At 51.0% G+C, this 18319-nt stretch overlaps 1 protein-coding gene across 1 annotated transcript in view; it reads left to right on the top strand.

Annotated features, from left to right (window-relative positions):
* The window catches only part of LOC142310608 (pancreatic triacylglycerol lipase-like), a 35097-nt gene that overhangs the window by 10499 nt on the left and 6279 nt on the right, over positions 1-18319 (top strand). The window contains exon 8 of the mRNA XM_075348124.1: positions 1517-1636. Within this exon, the coding sequence (XP_075204239.1) occupies positions 1517-1636 (120 nt within the window). The remainder of the gene's footprint in view (positions 1-1516; positions 1637-18319) is intronic.

Below are 18319 nucleotides of genomic sequence, written 5' to 3'. Positions count from 1 at the left end.
ACTGAAAACAGAAGTGACGTCAATTGTTTCTGCTTTTTTCCTCTATCTCAATAGAGAAGAAGAAGCATCAAAAGAAGCACAAAAAGCAGCTTTTTTCCTGCCAAGACTTGCTTTATTTGTGCTTAAAAACCCCGAAAAAACACTGTGGGCACCAGCAAAACCGCACCAAAACCGCACCAAAACCGCACCAAAATGTGGTAAAAACACAAGCATTTTTGGTGCGTTTTTTGCTGGAGAAACAAATCTGCAGTGTGTGCACATCGCCTAGCCTGTAACCAAACGTCAAATGTATCCAGGCTTATCAGTGTATCAGTGTCCACGCTCTGTATCTAAGCCTCTGATTGTATCTGAGCATCTACATGTATCCAGGCTTATCAGTGTATCAGTGTCCACGCTCTGTATCTAAGCCTCTGATTGTATCTGAGCATCTAAATGTATCCAGGCTTATCAGTGTATCAGTATCCACGCTCTGTATCTAAGCCTCTGATTGTATCTGAGCATCTACATGTATCCAGGCTTATCAGTGTATCAGTGTCCACGCTCTGTATCTAAGCCTCTGATTGTATCTGAGCATCTAAATGTATCCAGGCTTATCAGTGTATCAGTGTCCACGCTCTGTATCTAAGCCTCTGATTGTATCTGAGCATCCACATGTATCTCTGCCTTTTTCTAGGCGTGTGATTGTATCTAGACCTCTAAGGCTATGTGCGCACTAGAAAGTGCCCTTTTCTTAAGAAAAAAACGGACCCTCTTAAAGAATCCTGGTAAAAAACTGCACCAAAACCGCAACAAAATCCGCATGCGGTTTTACTGCGGTTTGCTGCGGATTTGCCGTGGATTCTCTGCAAGTTGGTCCCTGCGGGTTATCACCATTATGTATGGCAAAAACTACAGGTACCTGCGGAAAAGAAGTGACATGCGCATTAATTCCACAGCGGTAAATCCGCAGGTATAAAAAAACACATTGTGCGCACAGCATTTTTTAAAACCCATAGGATTTGCTGGGGAATGACTGCAGCAATGTTACACACATTTTCTGCAGCAAATCCGCGGTAAATCCGCAGCGTGCGCACAGGGCCTAAAGCTTCTAAACTCTCATAGTTTTACATTTCCAAAATGTTTTATTACTTTTTTTTTTTACCTTTTAACAACATAAAATATAACGTTCACAGCAGAATGATTTCCCCACACAAAGGGGTCACAGGTATAAGGGAATACTCCGAGGAAAGGGAGGGGGGGTCTTACCCTCATGGCTGTTACATGTTTATTATACCTAATCAGCCGCTTGTATCTAATTATATCTAAGCATTTACACCTAAGCCTTCAAATGATTCTAATCTCTAATTATAGTGAAGCCCGGCTGTATCTAATGATCTGCATCTAAGCCGATGATATATAAAGCACTCAGTACACTCAGATACTGTCACTGGGATTTTACAGGTTCTCTTAAAGTGTAAGACTGTATCTAAAGATCCATACTGTATCTAAGCCTCGTTCCCTTGTCTGTGTCTTTAAGGCTTTGGAATGAGCCAAGTTGTCGGTCACCTGGACTTCTTCCCCAATGGTGGTATCTACATGCCGGGGTGTCCTCAGAACATACAGATCCCCAATGTCAACGTGGAGGATATCTGGAACGGTAAATACTGCACAGACTCCTGTAATGTATATATCCCCATCCCTGCATTCCCCTCGTATATATATACTGTGTATATATTATATATGTATATGTATATAGCAGCTCACCTGCTGAAGCTCTGGAAACGCGGACTCCTCCCGGTCACTTCTGTGGTGCGCGGATCCGGGCTGAGAGACCATCCAATAGTTTCTGCAGACAATGAAATGGATCCAGCAATTAAAGATAAAGTCCAGATGGCAGTAAAAAAAAAATTTCCTTTACTAAACATTATTAAAAATATTCCAGAGCTTCTGTCATATTAAAGTGCAGGACACATGCAGAAATGGATGACGCGTTTCGGCAGTGCTAGCCACCTTCCTCACAGTCCAAGCCAAAGCTGATGTTCTAATGTGCAGGGGCATCTATGTGCACAGCTAATCCCATAGAAACTATGGTGAAAAGTCCAAGTAATCAGGTGCACGCAGTAAATACTTCATTAGAGCCCCTGCAACCAAAGAGCATAGATAATACCGCCGAAACGCGCCGTCCGTTTCTGCATGCGTCCTGCACTTTAATATGACAGGAGCTCTGGAATATTTTTAATATTTAATAAAGGAAACCTTTTTTCCTGCCATCTGGACTCCGGAGTTTATTGCCTGGACGCAGGTTTTGGTTTTCACATATTGCGGCTTCAGTGTTTTTCTCTCAATTGGCCGGACGTTTCTATGGTTACTGATGTAGAAATATAAACATTCCATAAGTTGTTACATTTAATTGACAAATCCATAAAGGTTCTATAAAGACTGAATATTCCCGGCGCTGACCCGGATTTCTCCAGATTTCTGCTGTGTGACCCGGTCTCCATCATGGGGGAAACATCAGAACCACATTGTCCTGCATGATGGGAGAAGTTGTTCTTGGAGCGGATCACTCACAATGTGTGGGGGCTTCTCATCCATGGAGGGGGTCACTCACAATATGTGGGGGCTTCTCATCCATGGAGGGGGTCACTCACAATATGTGGGGGCTTCTCATCCATGGAGGGGGTCACTCACAATGTGTGGGGGCTTCTCATCCATGGAGGGGTCACTCACAATATGTGGAGGCTTCTCATCCAGGGAGGGGTCACTCACAATATGTGGGGGCTTCTCATCCATGGAGGGGTCACTCACAATATGTGGGGGCTTCTCATCCATGGAGGGGGTCACTCACAATGTGTGGGGGCTTCTCATCCATGGAGGGGATCACTCACAATGTGTGGGGGCTTCTCATCCATGGAGGGGGTCATTCACAATATGTGGAGGCTTCTCATCCAGGGAGGGGTCACTCACAATATGTGGGGGCTTCTCATCCATGGAGGGGTCACTCACAATATGTGGGGGCTTCTCATCCATGGAGGGGGTCACTCACAATATGTGGGGGCTTCTCATCCATGGAGGGGGTCACTCACAATATGTGGGGGCTTCTCATCCATGGAGGGGTCACTCACAATGTGTGGAGGCTTCTCATCCATGGAGGGGGTCACTCACAATGTGTGGAGGCTTCTCATCCATGGAGGCGGTCACTTACAATATGTGGGGGCTTCTCATCCAGGGAGGGGTCACTCACAATATGTGGGGGCTTCTCATCCATGGAGGGGGTCACTCACAATGTGTGGGGGCTTCTCATCCATGGAGGGGGTCACTCACAATATGTGGTGGCTTCTCATCCAGGGAGGGGTCACTCACAATATGTGGGGGCTTCTCATCCATGGAGGGGGTCACTCACAATATGTGGGGGCTTCTCATCCATGGAGGGGTCACTCACAATGTGTGGGGGCTTCTCATCCATGGAGGGGGTCACTCACAATGTGTGGGGGCTTCTCATCCATGGAGGGGGTCACTCACAATATGGGGGGCTTCTCATCCATGAAGGGGGTCACTCACAATATGGGGAGGCTTCTCATCCATGGAGGGGTCACTCACAATGTGTGGGGGCTTCTCATCCATGGAGGGGTCACTCACAATGTGTGGAGGCTTCTCATCCATGGAGGGGGTCACACACAATATGTGGGGGCTTCTCATCCATGGAGGGGGTCACTCACAATGTGTGGAGGCTTCTCATCCATGGAGGGGTCACTCACAATGTGTGGGGGCTTCTCATCCATGGAGGGGGTCACTCAAAATGTGTGGGGGCTTCTCATCCATGGAGGGGTCACTCACAATGTGTGGGGGCTTCTCATCCATGGAGGGGTCACTCACAATGTGTGGAGGCTTCTCATCCATGGAGGGGGTCACTCACAATATGTGGGGGTTCTCATCCATGGAGGGGGTCACTCACAATGTGTGGGGGCTTCTCATCCATGGAGGGGGTCACTCACAATATGTGGGGGCTTCTCATCCATGGAGGGGGTCACTCACAATATGTGGGGGCTTCTCATCCATGGAGGGGTCACTCACAATGTGTGGAGGCTTCTCATCCATGGAGGGGGTCACACACAATATGTGGGGGTTCTCATCCATGGAGGGGGTCACTCACAATATGTGGGGGTTCTCATCCATGGAGGGGGTCACTCACAATGTGTGGGGGCTTCTCATCCATGGAGGGGGTCACTCACAATATGTGGGGGCTTCTCATCCATGGAGGGGGTCACTCACAATGTGTGGAGGCTTCTCATCCATGGAGGGGTCACTCACAATGTGTGGGGGCTTCTCATCCATGGAGGGGGTCACTCACAATGTGTGGGGGCTTCTCATCCATGGAGGGGTCACTCACAATGTGTGGGGGCTTCTCATCCATGGAGGGGTCACTCACAATGTGTGGAGGCTTCTCATCCATGGAGGGGGTCACTCACAATATGTGGGGGTTCTCATCCATGGAGGGGGTCACTCACAATGTGTGGGGGCTTCTCATCCATGGAGGGGGTCACTCACAATATGTGGGGGCTTCTCATCCATGGAGGGGGTCACTCACAATATGTGGAGGCTTCTCATCCATGGAGGGGGTCACTCACAATATGTGGGGGCTTCTCATCCATGGAGGGGTCACTCACAATGTGTGGAGGCTTCTCATCCATGGAGGGGGTCATTCACAATATGTGGAGGCTTCTCATCCATGGAGGGGGTCACTCACAATATGTGGTGGCTTCTCATCCAGGGAGGGGTCACTCACAATATGTGGGGGCTTCTCATCCATGGAGGGGGTCACTCACAATATGTGGGGGCTTCTCATCCATGGAGGGGTCACTCACAATGTGTGGGGGCTTCTCATCCATGGAGGGGGTCACTCACAATGTGTGGGGGCTTCTCATCCATGGAGGGGGTCACTCACAATATGGGGAGGCTTCTCATCCATGGAGGGGTCACTCACAATGTGTGGGGGCTTCTCATCCATGGAGGGGGTCACTCACAATGTGTGGGGGCTTCTCATCCATGGAGGGGTCACTCACAATGTGTGGGGGCTTCTCATCCATGGAGGGGGTCACTCACAATATGGGGAGGCTTCTCATCCATGGAGGGGTCACTCACAATGTGTGGGGGCTTCTCATCCATGGAGGGGGTCACTCACAATATGTGGGGGCTTCTCATCCATGGAGGGGTCACTCACAATGTGTGGGGGCTTCTCATCCATGGAGGGGGTCACTCACAATGTGTGGGGGCTTCTCATCCATGGAGGGGGTCACTCACAATATGTGGGGGCTTCTCATCCATGGAGGGGTCACTCACAATGTGTGGGGGCTTCTCATCCATGGAGGGGGTCACTCACAATGTGTGGGGGCTTCTCATCCATGAAGGGGGTCACTCACAATATGGGGAGGCTTCTCATCCATGGAGGGGTCACTCACAATGTGTGGGGGCTTCTCATCCATGGAGGGGTCACTCACAATATGTGGAGGCTTCTCATCCATGGAGGGGGTCACACACAATATGTGGGGGCTTCTCATCCATGGAGGGGGTCACTCACAATGTGTGGAGGCTTCTCATCCATGGAGGGGTCACTCACAATGTGTGGGGGCTTCTCATCCATGGAGGGGTCACTCACAATGTGTGGGGGCTTCTCATCCATGGAGGGGTCACTCACAATGTGTGGGGGCTTCTCATCCATGGAGGGGTCACTCACAATGTGTGGAGGCTTCTCATCCATGGAGGGGGTCACTCACAATATGTGGAGGCTTCTCATCCATGGAGGGGGTCACTCACAATATGTGGGGGCTTCTCATCCATGGAGGGGGTCATTCACAATATGTGGAGGCTTCTCATCCATGGAGGGGGTCATTCACAATATGTGGTGGCTTCTCATCCAGGGAGGGGTCACTCACAATATGTGGGGGCTTCTCATCCATGGAGGGGGTCACTCACAATATGTGGAGGCTTCTCATCCATGGAGGGGGTCACTCACAATATGTGGGGGCTTCTCATCCATGGAGGGGATCACTCACAATGTGTGGGGGCTTCTCATCCATGGAGGGGTCACTCACAATGTGTGGAGGCTTCTCATCCATGGAGGGGGTCATTCACAATATGTGGAGGCTTCTCATCCAGGGAGGGGTCACTCACAATATGTGGGGGCTTCTCATCCATGGAGGGGTCACTCACAATATGTGGGGGCTTCTCATCCATGGAGGGGGTCACTCACAATATGTGGGGGCTTCTCATCCATGGAGGGGGTCACTCACAATGTGTGGAGGCTTCTCATCCATGGAGGGGGTCACTCACAATATGTGGAGGCTTCTCATCCATGGAGGGGGTCACTCACAATATGTGGGGGCTTCTCATCCATGGAGGGGTCACTCACAATGTGTGGAGGCTTCTCATCCATGGAGGGGGTCATTCACAATATGTGGAGGCTTCTCATCCATGGAGGGGGTCACTCACAATGTGTGGAGGCTTCTCATCCATGGAGGCGGTCACTTACAATATGTGGGGGCTTCTCATCCAGGGAGGGGTCACTCACAATATGTGGGGGCTTCTCATCCATGGAGGGGGTCACTCACAATGTGTGGGGGCTTCTCATCCATGGAGGGGGTCACTCACAATATGTGGTGGCTTCTCATCCAGGGAGGGGTCACTCACAATATGTGGGGGCTTCTCATCCATGGAGGGGGTCACTCACAATATGTGGGGGCTTCTCATCCATGGAGGGGTCACTCACAATGTGTGGGGGCTTCTCATCCATGGAGGGGGTCACTCACAATGTGTGGGGGCTTCTCATCCATGGAGGGGGTCACTCACAATATGGGGGGCTTCTCATCCATGAAGGGGGTCACTCACAATATGGGGAGGCTTCTCATCCATGGAGGGGTCACTCACAATGTGTGGGGGCTTCTCATCCATGGAGGGGTCACTCACAATGTGTGGAGGCTTCTCATCCATGGAGGGGGTCACACACAATATGTGGGGGCTTCTCATCCATGGAGGGGGTCACTCACAATGTGTGGAGGCTTCTCATCCATGGAGGGGTCACTCACAATGTGTGGGGGCTTCTCATCCATGGAGGGGGTCACTCAAAATGTGTGGGGGCTTCTCATCCATGGAGGGGTCACTCACAATGTGTGGGGGCTTCTCATCCATGGAGGGGTCACTCACAATGTGTGGAGGCTTCTCATCCATGGAGGGGGTCACTCACAATATGTGGGGGTTCTCATCCATGGAGGGGGTCACTCACAATGTGTGGGGGCTTCTCATCCATGGAGGGGGTCACTCACAATATGTGGGGGCTTCTCATCCATGGAGGGGGTCACTCACAATATGTGGGGGCTTCTCATCCATGGAGGGGTCACTCACAATGTGTGGAGGCTTCTCATCCATGGAGGGGGTCACACACAATATGTGGGGGTTCTCATCCATGGAGGGGGTCACTCACAATATGTGGGGGTTCTCATCCATGGAGGGGGTCACTCACAATGTGTGGGGGCTTCTCATCCATGGAGGGGGTCACTCACAATATGTGGGGGCTTCTCATCCATGGAGGGGGTCACTCACAATGTGTGGAGGCTTCTCATCCATGGAGGGGTCACTCACAATGTGTGGGGGCTTCTCATCCATGGAGGGGGTCACTCACAATGTGTGGGGGCTTCTCATCCATGGAGGGGTCACTCACAATGTGTGGGGGCTTCTCATCCATGGAGGGGTCACTCACAATGTGTGGAGGCTTCTCATCCATGGAGGGGGTCACTCACAATATGTGGGGGTTCTCATCCATGGAGGGGGTCACTCACAATGTGTGGGGGCTTCTCATCCATGGAGGGGGTCACTCACAATATGTGGGGGCTTCTCATCCATGGAGGGGGTCACTCACAATATGTGGAGGCTTCTCATCCATGGAGGGGGTCACTCACAATATGTGGGGGCTTCTCATCCATGGAGGGGTCACTCACAATGTGTGGAGGCTTCTCATCCATGGAGGGGGTCATTCACAATATGTGGAGGCTTCTCATCCATGGAGGGGGTCACTCACAATATGTGGTGGCTTCTCATCCAGGGAGGGGTCACTCACAATATGTGGGGGCTTCTCATCCATGGAGGGGGTCACTCACAATATGTGGGGGCTTCTCATCCATGGAGGGGTCACTCACAATGTGTGGGGGCTTCTCATCCATGGAGGGGGTCACTCACAATGTGTGGGGGCTTCTCATCCATGGAGGGGGTCACTCACAATATGGGGAGGCTTCTCATCCATGGAGGGGTCACTCACAATGTGTGGGGGCTTCTCATCCATGGAGGGGGTCACTCACAATGTGTGGGGGCTTCTCATCCATGGAGGGGTCACTCACAATGTGTGGGGGCTTCTCATCCATGGAGGGGGTCACTCACAATATGGGGAGGCTTCTCATCCATGGAGGGGTCACTCACAATGTGTGGGGGCTTCTCATCCATGGAGGGGGTCACTCACAATATGTGGGGGCTTCTCATCCATGGAGGGGTCACTCACAATGTGTGGGGGCTTCTCATCCATGGAGGGGGTCACTCACAATGTGTGGGGGCTTCTCATCCATGGAGGGGGTCACTCACAATATGTGGGGGCTTCTCATCCATGGAGGGGTCACTCACAATGTGTGGGGGCTTCTCATCCATGGAGGGGGTCACTCACAATGTGTGGGGGCTTCTCATCCATGAAGGGGGTCACTCACAATATGGGGAGGCTTCTCATCCATGGAGGGGTCACTCACAATGTGTGGGGGCTTCTCATCCATGGAGGGGTCACTCACAATATGTGGAGGCTTCTCATCCATGGAGGGGGTCACACACAATATGTGGGGGCTTCTCATCCATGGAGGGGGTCACTCACAATGTGTGGAGGCTTCTCATCCATGGAGGGGTCACTCACAATGTGTGGGGGCTTCTCATCCATGGAGGGGTCACTCACAATGTGTGGGGGCTTCTCATCCATGGAGGGGTCACTCACAATGTGTGGGGGCTTCTCATCCATGGAGGGGTCACTCACAATGTGTGGAGGCTTCTCATCCATGGAGGGGGTCACTCACAATATGTGGGGGCTTCTCATCCATGGAGGGGGTCACTCACAATGTGTGGAGGCTTCTCATCCATGGAGGGATCACTCACAATATGTGGGGGCTTCTCATCCATGGAGGGGGTCACTCACAATGTGTGGAGGCTTCTCATCCATGGAGGGGTCACTCACAATATGTGGGGGCTTCTCATCCATGGAGGGGGTCACTCACAATATGCAGGGGCTTCTCATCCATGGAGGGGTCACTCACAATGTGTGGAGGCTTCTCATCCATGGAGGGATCACTCACAATATGTGGGGGCTTCTCATCCATGGAGGGGGTCACTCACAATGTGTGGAGGCTTCTCATCCATGGAGGGGTCACTCACAATATGTGGGGGCTTCTCATCCATGGAGGGGGTCACTCACAATATGCAGGGGCTTCTCATCCATGGAGGGGTCACTCACAATGTGTGGAGGCTTCTCATCCATGGAGGGATCACTCACAATATGTGGGGGCTTCTCATCCATAGAGGGGGTCACTCACAATATGTGGAGGCTTCTCATCCATGGAGGGGGTCACTCACAATATGTGACGGCTTCTCATCCATGGAGGGGGTCACTCACAATATGTGGGGGCTTCTCATCCATGGAGGGGGTCACTCACAATATGGGGGGGCTTCTCATCCATGGAGGGGGTCACTCACAATGTGTGGAGGCTTCTCATCCATGGAGGGGTCACTCACAATGTGTGGGGGCTTCTCATCCATGGAGGGGTCACTCACAATATGTGGGGGCTTCTCATCCATGGAGGGGGTCACTCACAATGTGTGGGGTCTTCTCATCCATGGAGGGGGTCACTCACAATGTGTGGAGGCTTCTCATCCATGGAGGGGGTCACTCACAATGTGTGGGGTCTTCTCATCCATGGAGGGGGTCACTCACAATGTGTGGAGGCTTCTCATCCATGGAGGGGGTCACTCACAATATGTGGGGTCTTCTCATCCATGGAGGGGGTCACTCACAATGTGTGGAGGCTTCTCATCCATGGAGGGGGTCACTTACAATGTGTGGAGGCTTCTCATCCATGGAGGGGGTCACTCACAATATGTGGGGGCTTCTCATCCATAGAGGGGGTCACTCGCTGTTGTACTTAGGACCACAGCCATGAATATAGAATGGGATCTAAATCTCCTCCAAAAACAACTTCTCCCATCATCCAGGACAATGTGATGATGACGCTTTTTCCCCCTCACAATGGAGACCGGGTCACAAGGCAAAAGTGAGAACAAAACATTTTGGATCCAGGAGTCTCCCCAGATCTCAGTCCCATTGAGAACCTGCAGTAAATCCTCAAAAAGCGACAAACCCCAGAACTTGTGACCCCTCCGAGCCCTGATGAGACCTGAACGGGTCAGTCCGGATCAGAGGCCGATATCCGGCTGCCGGGGGAAGGGCAGAATCTGGAGAAATCCGGGTCAGCGCCGGGAATATTCAGTCTGTGCAGAAACTTCATGGATTTGTCAATAAAATGTAATAATTTATGGAATGTTTATAATTGTGCGTCAGTAACCATGGAAACGGTTCACAGAAAAAGACAAATTCAAAAGACGTCACAGAAAAAAAAAATCACCAGAAACAGCCAATACGTGTTCAGGGAGCCAGAGAGCATGTGCCGCGAAATCCTAAGGATTCCGCTGCTCAAAAAACGTTACATGCTGCGTTTCTTCCGCCCTTCGGCCAGCGGAAGCAACGCAGGTCCATCACTTGCAATCTGTCGTCCATACAAGTCTATGAGAAGCAGTGGAATCCGTTAACGGATTCCGCTGATTTCCAAAACGGCGGATTGCGAGTGAAGGAAAAAAACGCAAGTGTGAAACTAGTGTAAGTCAAACAGCAAATGCAGCAGCAGGACGCAGCGGCCCCCCATGATAAAGGTGGGGGCAACACAGGTGCAGAATATCAATGAGACAGCCACTCACAGCCTGCCATATTATGGAGGGGGGGGGGGCTGCTGGCATAAAACTGCACACAGACGGGGTCTGCATGGCGCGCCAGTCACACAGGTATGTGCAAAGCAGTGTCTGGCAGCCCATGATGACGCCCATACTATTAGATCACATGGGCTGCCCAGCAATAAATAAGTGCACCCCACAGGACAGACACCGCAGAGCGACCGGCTGCATCCTGCGGAGAATTGTGCAATAAAAGAAAAAATATATATCATATAAAATTATATAAAATCATAAAGTGAGGTCCATAGAAATGGCCAACAAGTAGAGCGACTGGAGAGACAAAATATGTAACTGCACATGCGAGTGCGATATCTCTCTGTATATTTAACCCTTTATATATCACTCTGTAGATAACTCTGTCTATATAATCTTATATATACACTAGCTGTACCCGGCTTCGCCCGGGTTAATAACTGCTGTTAACAAAATAGAATGTATTAACAAAAATGTATTCTGCACACAAACACCACAAAACAAATAGATAGAAATGTAATTATTAACAGGCAAAAACTAAGCTAATAAAAGCATTTCACAACATATTTCACCACCACAGATATTCCACACAGATTTAACTACATTGGCCAGTAATGTGCCCCGTCTGTCTCTTTCCAGGTCTGTCTCTTTCCAGGGATGTCTCTTTCCAGGGCTGTCTCTTTCCCCGTCTGTCTCTTTCTGTCTCTCCACCGACATCTTATTACCTCACATATAAGCTTCTTATACTATGAATTAGTGATGAGCGAGTACTAAAAAGCTCGGGTGCTCGAAGCTCGGGCCGAGCCTCCCAAGATACTCGTGTACTCGGCCCGAGCAACGAGCCCAATGTTATCCTATGGGAGACCCGAGTATTTTTGTGAAATGACCCCCCGGCAGCATGGAGAAACCCTAAAAATGTCACAAAAGTCTCAGAAGAGTGCTCAAATGACATGGCAACAGCATGGGGAAGACCCCTTGAAGCATTTATCACTGAAAAGTCACAGCTGTGAACAATTTTGTTCGCGTTTTACGCCATTTTTACGGACTCACCAGAAAACCTTCCAAAATGACCCCAAAATGATTTTTCATGGCAGAAATGTTAAGGGCACATACCCAATAGTGAGATAGAGCTGGTGTATGTTACTTTTTGAGATTAATACATGAAAGATTTTACGTGAAAACATTGTGTGGCACTCCGATGTCCCTGAGAAGAGACGTACATGAAGGCCTCTTGAGTCTAATGTGCCCATTTTGAGGAAGTGAGTCTTTGTAGTATTTTCCTTTGCCAGGGCAGTCCAAAATTGTGAGGTTCACCAATGCCCCTGCATACAGACGTGCATGAGGGCCTGTAAACCTGAAGTGCCCATTGTAAGGAAGTGGGTCTATTGTAGTATAGCCCTTAGGCAGGGCAGCCAAAAATTGGGAGGCTCCACGTTGTCCCTGGATAGAGACGTGCATGAGGGCCTGTAAACCTGAAGTGCCCATTGTAAGGAAGTGGGTCTATTGTAGTATAGCCCTTAGGCAGGGCAGCCAAAAATTGGGAGGCTCCACGTTGTCCCTGGATAGAGACGTGCATGAGGGCCTGTAAACCTGAAGTGCCCATTGTAAGGAAGTGGGTCTATTGTAGTATAGCCCTTAGGCAGGGCAGCCAAAAATTGGGAGGCTCCACGTTGTCCCTGGATAGAGACGTGCATGAGGGCCTGTAAACCTGAAGTGCCCATTGGATGGAAGTGGGTCTATTGTAGTATAGCCCTTAGGCAGGGCAGCCAAAAATTGGGAGGCTCCACATTGTCCCTGGATAGAGACGTGCATGAGGGCCTGTAAACCTGAAGTGCCTATTGTAAGGAAGTGGGTCTATTGTAGTATAGCCCTTAGGCAGGGCAGCCAAAAATTGGGAGGCTCCACGTTGTCCCTGGATAGAGACGTGCATGAGGGCCTGTAAACCTGAAGTGCCCATTGTAAGGAAGTGGGTCTATTGTAGTATAGCCCTTAGGCAGGGCAGCCAAAAATTGGGAGGCTCCACGTTGTCCCTGGATAGAGACGTGCATGAGGGCCTGTAAACCTGAAGTGCCCATTGGATGGAAGTGGGTCTATTGTAGTATAGCCCTTAGGCAGGGCAGCCAAAAATTGGGAGGCTCCACATTGTCCCTGGATAGAGACGTGCATGAGGGCCTGTAAACCTGAAGTGCCTATTGTAAGGAAGTGGGTCTATTGTAGTATAGCCCTTAGGCAGGGCAGCCAAAAATTGGGAGGCTCCACGTTGTCCCTGGATAGAGACGTGCATGAGGGCCTGTAAACCTGAAGTGCCCATTGTAAGGAAGTGGGTCTATTGTAGTATAGCCCTTAGGCAGGGCAGCCAAAAATTGGGAGGCTCCACGTTGTCCCTGGATAGAGACGTGCATGAGGGCCTGTAAACCTGAAGTGCCCATTGGAAGGAAGTGGGTCTATTGTAGTATAGCCCTTAGGCAGGGCAGCCAAAAATTGGGAGGCTCCACGTTGTCCCTGGATAGAGACGTGCATGAGGGCCTGTAAACCTGAAGTGCCCATTGTAAGGAAGTGGGTCTATTGTAGTATAGCCCTTAGGCAGGGCAGCCAAAAATTGGGAGGCTCCACGTTGTCCCTGGATAGAGACGTGCATGAGGGCCTGTAAACCTGAAGTGCCCATTGGAAGGAAGTGGGTCTATTGTAGTATAGCCCTTAGGCAGGGCAGCCAAAAATTGGGAGGCTCCACGTTGTCCCTGGATAGAGACGTGCATGAGGGCCTGTAAACCTGAAGTGCCCATTGGAAGGAAGTGGGTCTATTGTAGTATAGCCCTTAGGCAGGGCAGCCAAAAATTGGGAGGCTCCACGTTGTCCCTGGGTAGAGACGTGCATGAGGGCCTCAAAACATTAAGTGTCCATTGTCAGGAAGTGGGTGTATTATAGTATAGCCCTTAGGCAGGGCAGCCAAAAATTGGGAGGCTCCACGTTGTTCCTGGGTAGAGACGTGCATGAGGGCCTCAAAACATTAAGTGTCCATTGTCAGGAAGTGGGTGTATTATAGTATAGCCCTTAGGCAGGGCAGCCAAAAATTGGGAGGCTCCACGTTGTCCCTGGGTAGAGACGTGCATGAGGGCCTCAAAACATTGTTCCCATTGCAAAGGAGCGGGTCTCCTGTCGTTGTAATGTCCATTCTGCAAAGAATGGGTGAAAAAATTTACCACTGGGGGTATACCTGAAACAAAGGCCTAAGTATTGCAATTTGTAACGGTCATCATCATGGTGGCGCATGAGGAGAAGGAGGAGCAGTCCAGCGATTATCCAAAGTCCAGAAGTGTGTACCCATGGGTGACTGGAGGTACATGGCAAACTTTAAATTCCGCTCTCATTTGCTGGTGGTGTGGTGAAGTCTGGCCCAATCCAACCCTTGTTCATCTTGATCAGAGTCAGCCTGTCAGCATTTTCAGTTGACAGGCGGGTGCGTTTATCTGTAATGATTCCACCTGCGGCACTAAAAACACGCTCTGACAAAACGCTAGCAGCAGGGCAGGCCAGGACTTCCAAGGCGTAGAGAGCCAATTCATGCCACGTGTCCAGCTTGGATACCCAATAATTGTAAGGCACAGAGGAATGTCGGAGTACAGTTGTTTGATCTGCAAGGTACTCCTTCAGCATCTGGGCAAACTTAGGATTTCTTGTGGCACTACCCCGCACCTCAGGGGCTGTGGTACGTGAGGGGCTGAGAAAACTGTCCCACATCTTAAAGACTGTTCCCCTACCTCTGGCGGATTGGACTTGTGCCTCTCTCGGCTGTACGCCTCGGTTGTCCACTGATTCATGACCTATGCCGCTAGCGTTTTGTGAGGGGAATGCTTTGCCTACTTCCGTGACTATGGCCTTCCGGAACTGCTGCATTTTGGTTGACCTCTCCTCCACGGGAATAAGAGACAAAAAGTTCTCCTTGTAGCGTGGGTCTAACAGTGTTACCAACCAGTAATGATTGTCGGCCAAGATGTTCTTAACGCGAGGGTCACGAGACAGGCAGCTTACCATAAAGTCAGCCATGTGCGCCAGACTCTTAACAGCCAGGACTTCAGTAGCCTGACCAACAAGATGACTGAACATGCTGTCCTCCTCCTCCTCCTCCTCCTCCTCCTCCTCCTCATCTACCCTGTCCTCTGGCCAGCCACGCTGAACCGAGGATATGACTGGTGTGCATGTCATATCCTCAATTTGGCCGGAGAGTTGCTCCATGTCTTCATCCTCCTCCTCGTCATAGTCCTCCACTGCACGTTGTGATGAGACGAGGCTGGGCTGTGTGTTATCACCCACACCCACTACTGTTTCTTGCTGCAACTCATCGCGCTCCGCCTGCAATGCATCATGTTTGTTTTTCAGCAGAGACCGTTTTAGAAGGCAGAGTAGCGGTATGGTGACGCTAATAATGGCGTCATCACCACTCACCATCTTGGTGGAGTCCTCAAAGTTTTGGAGGATGGTACATAGGTCGGACATCCATCTCCACTCCTCAGGTGTTATGTGTGGAGTTTGACCCATTTCCCGACGGCTTAGGTGATGCAGGTACTCAACAACTGCCCTCTTCTGCTCACATATCCTGACCAACATGTGCAGAGTTGAATTCCAACGCGTGGGGACATCACACACCAGTCTGTGAGCCGGAAGATGCAAACTGCGCTGAAAGCCGGCAAGGCCGGCTGAAGCAGTAGGTGACTTTCGAAAATGTGCAGACAGGCGGCGAACTTTTACCAGCAGATCAGACAGCTCTGGGTATGACTTTAGAAACCGCTGAACCACGAGGTTGAGCACATGGGCCACGCATGGAACATGTGTCAGCTGGCCTCGCCTCAAAGCCGCCACCAGGTTCCGGCCATTGTCACACACGACCTTTCCTGGCTTTAGGTTCAGAGGTGTGAGCCAGTGATCTGCCTGCTGTTTCAGAGCTGTCCACACCTCTTCTGCATTGTGGGGTTTGTCACCTATGCAGATTAGCTTCAGCACAGCCTGTTGCCGCTTCGCCGAGGCAGTGCTGCAGTGCTTCCAGCTTGTGACTGGTGTGGAGGGTACAGTGGATGAGAATGCGCAGGAGGAGGAGGAGGCTGAAGAGCATGACATTCCGGAGCTGTAGAGTGTGGGTGAAACACTGACTGAGGTAGGGCCTGCAAACCTTGGTGTGGGAAGGACGTGTTCCGTCCCTCGCTCAGACTGGGTCCCAGCTTCCACAATATTAACCCAGTGTGCCGTCAACGAGATGTAGCGGCCTTGCCCACAAGCACTTGTCCACGTGTCTGTGGTTAGGTGGACCTTGGGTGAAACAGCGTTGTTCAGGGCACGTGTGATGTTTTGTGACACGTGGTTATGCAACGCGGGGACGGCACACCGGGAGAAATAGTGGCGGCTGGGGACCGAGTAACGTGGGACAGCTGCCGCCATCAGGTCACGGAATGCTTCAGTCTCCACCAGCCTAAAAGGCAACATTTCCAGCGCAAGCAGTCGCGAAATGTTAGCATTTAGAACCGTGGCATGTGGGGCGTTGGCAGTGTATTTGCGCCTGCGTTCAAAGGTTTGCTGAATGGATAACTGAACGCTGCGCTGGGACAAGGACGTGCTTGATGATGGTGTTATTTCTGCGTAGGCAACTGCAGGTGCAGGGCCGGAGGAGGCTTGTTCGCAGGCAGCATGGACAGGGGATTGGCTCGCATGCACAACCAGCGAAGACGTAGCAGTGACATCAGCAAGCACTGCTCCTCGACTCTGTTGTACATCCCACAAAGTCGGGTGCTTGGCTGACATGTGCCTGATCATGCTGGTGGTGGTCAGGCTGCTAGTTTTGGTACCCCTGCTGATGCTGGCACGGCAGGTGTTGCAAATGGCCTTTTTTGAATCATCTGGATCCAACTTAAAAAACTGCCAGACTCGGGAAGACCTAACATTTGTACAGGCACCTTGTGTCGTCGTGTTGTTCCGGGGAACGGTTGCCTGACTTCTGCCTGGGGCCACCACCCTGCTTCTTACTGCCTGTTGGGATGCTACGCCTCCCTCCCCCTGTGCACTGCTGTCCTCGCTCTGCATATCCTCCTGCCAGGTTGGGTCAGTTACTGGATCATCCACCACGTCGTCTTCCTCTTCCGCACCCTGCTCCTCCTCCTGACTTCCTGACAATTGTGTCTCATCATCGTCCACCACTTGTTGAGACACGTTGCCAACTTTGTGAGAACGTGGCTGCTCAAATATTTGGCCATCTGTACAGACGATCTCCTCATGACCCACTTCAATATGAGCTGGCGAGAGGCCAGAATGTGTGAATGGAAACGTGAACAGCTCTTCCGAGTGTCCAAGTGTGGGATCATTAATGTCCGAGGAGGACGTGTACTCAGCCTGGTGGTAGGAAGGAGGATCAGGTTCAGAAATGTGCGGTGCAGTATCACGGCTACTGACACTTGACCGTGTGGAAGACAGAGTGTTTGTGGTGGTGCCAATCTGACTGGAAGCATTATCCGCTATCCAACTAACAACCTGTTGACACTGGTCTTGGTTCAAGAGCGGTGTACTGCTGCGGTCCCCAAGAATTTGGCACAGGACGTGCGAGCGACTAGATGTGGCCCTTTGTTGTGGCGAAATTAGAGCTTGCCCACGACCTCGGCCTCTGCCTGCACCACCATCACGTCCACTTCCTTGTTCCTTGTCAATGCCCTTGCGCATTTTGCAATGCTGTGCACTGCTGACGTGTATATTCACTACTTGTGCGTTATATCAAAGTGTGTGGAAATTGCACACAAGTGCACCTGTACGCTGCCACCAACAGGCACACACGTGCGGTTTTAAAAACCAAGCACGGACGCAATAATAACCTAACAGGTTTTTTTGGGGAGCGACAATTACAGACAAGTCAGACACTATCTGGACTGTTTTAGACTGTGTACACCAGCCCCAGATATGATGAAGGCTGGTATACGGTCACCACTAGGAATGGCTATATATACCCTGCCTGCCTGCCTGCCTGTATACTGGTACAATAGTCCTGACAAGGACTCTTTTGGTCACTAGCCTGTATTCAGACCTGGCTATACCCTGCCTGTATATAGCAACAATAGTCCTGAGAAGGACTCTGCTACTGTACTCCGACCTGGCTATACCCTGCCTGCCTGTATACAACTAGAATAGTCCTGAGAAGGACTTTTGGTCACACTGTTTGCAGTCCTGCAACTGAAAAAGCTATAAAGGGCCGCAAAGCTTTCCCTGAATCAGCGACACTCTCCCTGCACTGACTGTCTGGATAGCTGTGAGCAGA

The sequence above is a fragment of the Anomaloglossus baeobatrachus genome, chromosome 5 (assembly GCF_048569485.1).
Source record: "Anomaloglossus baeobatrachus isolate aAnoBae1 chromosome 5, aAnoBae1.hap1, whole genome shotgun sequence".
Taxonomy (NCBI): domain Eukaryota; kingdom Metazoa; phylum Chordata; class Amphibia; order Anura; family Aromobatidae; genus Anomaloglossus; species Anomaloglossus baeobatrachus.
This window is presented reverse-complemented; position numbering and strand designations above follow the sequence as displayed.